General features: G+C 38.9%; 1 protein-coding gene across 3 annotated transcripts; it reads left to right on the forward strand.

The window, feature by feature from the left end:
- Positions 1–852: 852 nt before the first annotated feature.
- Positions 853–6,242, forward strand: LOC106456528 (eotaxin-like). 3 transcript variants are annotated; one of them, XM_013915822.1, is made up of 4 exons: positions 853–1,082; positions 1,762–1,879; positions 1,955–2,013; positions 6,070–6,196. In XM_013915822.1, the coding sequence occupies exons 1-4, from the start codon at positions 1,010–1,012 to the stop codon at positions 6,093–6,095; spliced, it is 276 nt and encodes a 91-aa protein (XP_013771276.1). In that variant the 5' UTR covers positions 853–1,009; the 3' UTR covers positions 6,096–6,196. The 3 variants fall into 3 exon arrangements, with proteins under 3 accessions (XP_013771276.1, XP_013771275.1, XP_013771274.1); XM_013915821.1 differs by lacking the exon at positions 6,070–6,196 and adding an exon at positions 2,117–2,426 and having other exon boundaries at positions 856–1,082; XM_013915820.1 differs by lacking the exons at positions 853–1,082; positions 1,762–1,879; positions 1,955–2,013 and adding exons at positions 4,524–4,667; positions 5,717–5,849; positions 5,920–5,978 and having other exon boundaries at positions 6,070–6,242.
- Positions 6,243–7,350: the final 1,108 nt, after the last annotated feature.

Here is a 7,350-nt window from a genome sequence, read left to right on the forward strand (position 1 = left end):
GAGCCGGGGCTCAAACCGGCAACCTTCCAATTACAAGGCGAACTCCCAACTCTTAAGCCACGATCGCCCCCCATGATTGTTTTAGTGGATAAAGGTGAATGTCACGGACATGAATTGAGCTGGGGTTTGGGGAAGGACTTGAAGGGGACTGGCGGCGGCTCCTGGGCCTGGCACATCCCCAATGATGGATTTCTCTACTAAATAGAAGTGAAAAAGTTAAAGAATTGAACAGGTGAAGGAGGGGGTCACGTGAATTAGAATGAGCAGATTGTAGAACTGGGGGAACATATATAGATAAGAACCAGAAGAAGCATGTTTGGAGGCATTGTCCCGCTCCTAAAATTCAGATACTTTATCTCCAATAAAATGTAAGATCTTTGAGTTTGTATGCTTGCACGTGGTAAAAATGCAAAACACTAACACTCAAGCCTGAAAGCAAGGACTGACATCACAATGTCTGCATTCATTTTCCTATTTACAAAACAAAATCTTAAAGCCAGGACTGCAGCATGTCCAGAATATTTGCCAAAGAAGATTTTGTGAGATAAATGCTACAGAAAAATTAAGAACAGGTTCCCAGTTTGAAAAGTATTTTATTCATAATTAATTTTAAATAAAAATCTTACACTTTAGGTCCTTTAGGTTACATTAAATTTAGATTACGTTAAATAACTGATTTACTAAACTTTTTCTTAACAATTCTACAACAAATGCATTGATGAAATATGTCATGTCATGACTTCCCGCTTCTGTGGAACGCCTCATACTTCCACAATCTAAGAACTGTGTGATGAAACGTCGTCTCATTTTGTAAAGTTCCTCTTAAATCACTGTTTAATCTATTTGTAAGAAGAGAGAGGAGGAGGAAACAGAAAAAGCTGAGCCGAATAACTGGAGGAATCACTTCTGCTTTTAAGACCTTAACTATTTCTTCACGCTTCACTCTGGACAAGAAGGCAGATCAAAGGGGAACAAATCATTTACTCACTGTTCTTCAAGCTTTTTGAAAATGGTAAGCTCTAGAAGCCTGTTACTGCTGGTCTGCACAGTCTTGGTGGTTGGGGCCATCTCTGGATCAGACGGTAAGATTAAACTTCAGACTCCATGTAAGAGCTTTCAACTGGCTTTTCTCTGTTTAAAATTCACTTTGTAAAATGTGATTTGTGTTCCAAAAAAGATTTGGACATCTGCTGCATAACAGTCAGCAGTAAGAAGATTCAGGAAGCACATTAGTTTTTTGTTCTTTCAGCTGTAGCCTCGGTGCTGTTTAACAGGCTAAGAGTGAAGATTGAATACAAAAAACAGAAATCAAACATGGGCTTAGATTATGTGCAAATTGTATAGAAGGCCAGCAAGTTAATTAATACCCATCCAAGTCAAAGGGAAACACAAACATTAGATGCTGCTTAAAACCCTCCATGGAAATATAGCCCAGTAAGAAGTGACACAGGTACAGATACAGGCCTCTGCTCTTACTGTTTAGCATTCTTGAAGAATATAGTGTCTAGAATGAGGACATAGACTGATGTAAGTAGCTACTTTGTTAATACTTTTATAATGTTTGCAGTAAATTTCTCATTAGTAGAAATACCTACAAGGTGAGGCACAAAATAAACTATTTCATGTCACTTAATGTCTGGTAACAAAAGTCAGCTTTTGTTTACTCTTGTTAGCAGTTTTATAACATTTTAAACCCGAATTTCACTTTGAGTTTCCTTCCTGTGGGCAAAATATATTCAGTTTTAAACTTCTCCTAATCAGCTCGTCGCCAGAGGAGACCGTGCTGTGTTGCAGTCACCCGCCAAGATACGAGCGCTGATGTGGTGGGGGAAACATATCGTCAGCAGGCCGCAACACCACCCTGTGTGAAGGCTATAATGTAAGTCAGCACATGTCGTCCTACACACAAACATAAACACATTCAATCTGTATAATTTTCTCTCTTTATTTCCAGTTTCAACACAGAATATGGACAGCTTTGTACTGATCCAAACGCTCAGTGGGTCAAAGATCGTAAGTTACGCTAAAAGAATCACACACACACACACACACACACACAATAAAAGTATTTGTAGAAACAAACTGAAACTCCTGTTTCTCTCTCTTTCCTGTCCAGTCATTGTGAGGATGACGAGGGTATGAAGTACAAAGTGTGAGGTGAAGCATCGCTGCCTGTCGGGTCATCAGTATCTCCTTATCTCAAACTTTTCTTTGAAATGTTTTTGTTACGTTACTCTGTTAATTCTGTCCACATCGCACTGCAGCAATTTCCTAATGTTGTAAACCTGCTCAACATTTGGCAATAAAAACCCTTTCTGATTCTGATTCTGATTTTATTCTTGATGCTACATCTGAGTCTTGTGTGACTTTAAAGTGACGACTAAGGCTGGACATCAATCTGTGCTTAGACGGACCAACTGAGTTCTTTTTTTTAAAGTTTAGTTACATATTTAGTTTCAAATCTTCTTTTATTCTTTATTTTTTGCTTTTATGATTCCATTTATTTGTCTATATCATGTTGTTTTGCAAATAAACTCTGACCACCAGTCATTCAATAAATCTCATTTCTTAATAATCTCCCAGAAACCTACAACACATTTTATTTAAAATTTTTAACGAAAACGTGTACAATCCAAGAAATCAGTACATTTCTTATTTTTATCCATTAATGTCCCTGTGTCGCCTGCAACTTTTAACCCTCTACTGCATGACTTTTAAATTTTTGGGGAAAAAAGTATTTCTCCCTATTTTGGGGGTTGCTTTAGGGTCCCTAATAATATATCATTCATAAAATTGGACAGCACAGACCTGTTTTCTGTAGGCCTGGGCCACATAAACCAAGCCACAATCAAGCCAGATATGGCATGCCATCACATAGACAGTGCCATCTATGCCAGGCCTGGCCTATACAGTATGTGGATGACATACGTCTTATCATGCCAGCAGTGCCGACTTGATACCAGATCCTGGCCAGACCTGCTTGCTATGTGGGCACTAACACACACACAGACACAGTTACTTTACCAACTGACCCCTGACCCCTGAGCTCCTAACCGTCACTCCCCGAAAGCTCACTGTCCTCACTTTCTGAGGACAGAAAGTGCACATTCCCTTGGTTTCCTTCCATAAAAGGTATTTACATCCATGTCCTGTAATTATGAGCAGATTGTAAAGGAAAAACATTGACTATGATCATATAAATGCACACAAACACATCCCTACACACATATGCAAATGCAAAAAACATACAAGTTTTTTTAATATACATTTATTTCACTATAAACATGTAAAATAGTGATCCTTATCTTGCCTCCTAATGGAGATGTCTCTCATGTAGTGCAGCTTGCAGAAAGCCCCCCCCAAATGAAAGTCACACCACCTTCAACTCATCATTTTATTGGAAGGAGATGTGCCTGGTAGCATTATTTGAAAGGAAAAAAATGTGGTTTTTTTTGAAGGGCCAGTGTAAGGCATGAAAATGTGGTTTGTTGCCTCGGGGCAACGTTGTTTCATTTGTCTTTATTTCCTTCATCTGCTACACATTTTCTTAGTTCTGTAGTTACACCAAATATAACTTTGAAGTTTAACCAGCACTATGCCGTTATTTTATGCAAAGGAAAAGGAGCTTTAAAATTATCATCAGCAAATCCACAACAGAACGTGGTGCAATGGCCCAGTTAAAGTGTAAACCTCAACCTGATGGAAATGCTGTGGCCGGACCTAAAGACAGCTCTGCATAAGTGAACGACTCAAAACCTCAATCAGCTAAACTTTTCCTCCACCATGATGTGAGACTTTCTATAAAAATTATGATTAAAAAATACCAGAACAAAGTCGTTTATAAAATGTCATGAATGTGTGGGACTGATAAACTTTCTATATATATCATCTGTAATGAGGAAGTGGTTTAGTGTGTGTGTGTGTGTGTGTGTGTGTGTGTGTGTGTGTGTGTGTGTGTGTGTGTGTGTGTGTGTGTGTGTGTGTGTGTACAGTACAATAAGATGCAAGTTCAGTTTGCTTTTCCACACTGTAGATTTGATTATTGTTTTTATTAGATTTTAATATTTGAGCAACACCTCAACAGAGCCACAGTCATCCTGGACTGTCCTGCAAGTTCTCCTGGAAACTGGGAACCAGTACTAGAGGTTTTTTCTGCCTCCATGTTGCTTTTTTCAGCCATGTGGATGAGGGGGCCGCATGTTTAGTTTGTAACTACAAGAGAAAAAGAGTCACTGTCAGACAGTCAAAATGGAAAAAAATTATAATAATCAGGAGGTTTAGGCTCATTACTCATGAAAATGCACAAAGTACTGGTATCAATCATCAGGCTCTTGACCATATTTGAGCATCTGTGAACTTTGTGTGAGGCTGTTTCTCAGAAAGCTCTCAGTGAGGTGTTGATAGGTTGAAATACTGAATTCTCAATGATAAGAGGCGGAGGTGTGATATGCCACAACCACGCACACACAAATGCAAAGACCTACAGAAATACGTCAGCAGTTCTGCCTGCAGATGTTCCTACACTTACCAATAAATAACCAAGCATTGGTCAGCTTGTATAGTTTCAACCTGATCAGTGAGCCAGACCACGGTGAAAATGTCTGTGAAGATCCTCTCCATCACTCTCCTCCTGCTCTCGGTGTGTGTGTGCTGCCACTCCTCTGAAGGTAACTGTGCTCTTACTTTTATAAAGAAAAATAAGGAAAAAAGAGATAAAATAGATAAATTTATCACAGCAATGAATATTTCCAACAATGGCTGCTGCCTGTTTGTGAATAAGGTTCACTTATGATATTTTGGTGTTTTATTGGGCAGGACCACTGTGTAAAGACCACAAACCTTTACATCAGTCATATTCTGGTATCTGCTCAGTCTATAATTGCACATGTGTTTTCCAGCATTTACACTCAACTTCTACCCACAAAGCTCCAGACACCCTGGAAGCTGTTTTCTGGGCTAAGTTTCATTAGTCAGTCATGGCATTTTAAAGGCGTCCTTTACGTCTACATTTAGAAGAAGATTTTTATTTTATAAGCACAACATTCACCTGACTTTTGTGTTTGATTGCTGGACTGATTGACAGCCACACCATATCCATTCACGCTATACTGCTTACCATTAACAATGTTTGTACTATTTATGTTTATCTACATGCAAACTTTTGTTTTCTGTCACTTATGGGGTTATGTCTCACGCTGCGCTGCATGCCAGGCATATGTTGACACTTAAACTATCATAACTGCCAACTTATTAGTGTAGCACAGTTGGTGCAGTGGTTTCCTTCAAACAAATTCACTCTGTAACTACATCTTACTGCTTCATTTTAGTTTCTAGCAAAGTCATCATTTCAGTGACTCATTGCATAAGGCATGAAAGCAGAAAATGAGAGAGACACAGAAAGAGTATAAGATAATATCTTGCAGCTACGGGACAATATTTTTCACCTTTCACTTAATTAACATAATGCCAAAATTGCCCAAAAAGTAATCGAGGGCCCCGAATTGTGTTGAGAAAATTGATTTGTTAAACTTGTTGATTGATTTGCACAAAAAATGCCTGTGCACTGTAACATAATTTCAGGTCACATTTTAAAAGTCATCTTCTGTTTAGTGATGTAAGGAGCTTCATATTTTAAAACTAGATTTAACTTTTATTTTCCTTCTAATTAGACTTTTCTCAGGTAAGAAAAATCTCTTTTTAACCTTTAATCTCTCAGGTACTCGTCATCGTCATCCTGCAAGGATACCACCATGCTGCCCTGCAGTCACCAAAGGCAATAGGACTGCTGAGGTGGTGGGGCAAACATATCGTGAGCAGGCTGCAAGAGGACGCTGTGTGAAGGCTATAATGTAAGTCAGCACACGTTGTCCTACATACAAACATATACAATCTCTATAATTTTCTGTCTTTTATTTCCAGTTTTAACACAAAAAATGGACAACTTTGTGCTGATCCAGAAGCTCAGTGGGTCAAAGATCGTAAGTCATGCTAAAAGAAGCACACAGAAATAAATGCAAAGTATTTAAAGAGAAAAACTGAAGCTGCTGCTTGTCTGTTTTTCCTCTCTAGTCACTGCCAAAATGAGGAAGGAGTGAAGTCTGTCTGCTACATCAGTATTTCCAGTATTTCCATCACCATTAAAGGCTTATTCAAACCAGAGCGCTTTCTCAGCCTGACTTAAATTTGTTTTATTCTTTTTTTTTCTTTTTCTTTTTTTTGCCATTTGTAGATTAATTTTTCCTGTAACCTGTGGAGCAAACTTGTATTTTATTCATGCTGTTGACTTCATTGTTTTGTAATTGATCATTGGAGGTCAGTTTTTATTTGTCTTTTACTTTTCTTTTTGTTTGTTTGTGAATCTCTTTCTGTGCATTTTGTGTTTATGTGAAGAACAATGTGGCTGTGAAAAACAATATAAAAATAAACTTTTGTTTATTGAGCAAATATTTTCCTGCTGTTGTTTCTGTGACTCTCACAAAATGTTACACACATCACATAATGTATTCCACTAGTGTTTTAACTGAGGATGGTTGCTGAGTATAGTGTCCAGTTTTTAAAAAACTTTTACCCAAGTTTATGTAGCCCATGATGAACATAAATGGGCCCGAGCAGTGAAACCCAGCAAAACACACACACACACACACACACACACACACACACACACACACAAGTATACATATATTCTAAATAAAGTATACATATATATTAGGGGTGCAACGATACTCGTATCGATATTGAACCGTTCGATACAGTGCTTTCGGTTCGGTACGCATATATATAGAACAATACAAAATTTTTAATTTATTTTATCAACTTTCCTTCTGACGATGCTGTCTGTGTTGAGCGCTCAGTGAATCTGCGCTCGACAGAGCAGCCTAGGCGGAGTAGTCGAACGCAGATTCACTGAGCGCAGGGCAAGCTAGCGAGACAGAAGTTAAGCTCTCCTTGCAACATTGCAAATTGAACCTCCCCCACTCTAATTCAGATCTGGCGTTTGGAACTCTTTTGGTTTTCATGTGAGGTATGACCCTGAAGGTAAGCGCGTCATGGACTAAAGTAAAACAGTATGTTGGATGTGCCACGCAATGCTTAATTGGTGGGAACTAGTGTGTTAGCGCAGTTAGCTCGTTAACGTGTTGACGCCGTCCAGCCCAACGCACGGGGCTATCAGGGGTAGCTCGTTAACGGAGATTTGCCGTGTTGTGGCGTTAACGTCATTTCAACGAGATTAACGCTGACAGCGCTAGTGGGAACACAACGAATATGACTGCACATTTACACCGACATCATCCTAGTGCAAAGACAAGTGGAAGCAGACAACAAGCACGCATGCTACAAACTTTACCCGAG

The sequence above is a fragment of the Pundamilia nyererei genome, unplaced genomic scaffold, assembly GCF_000239375.1.
Source record: "Pundamilia nyererei isolate P.nyererei 1_Seehausen unplaced genomic scaffold, PunNye1.0 scaffold00371, whole genome shotgun sequence".
In the NCBI taxonomy this organism is placed as follows: domain Eukaryota; kingdom Metazoa; phylum Chordata; class Actinopteri; order Cichliformes; family Cichlidae; genus Pundamilia; species Pundamilia nyererei.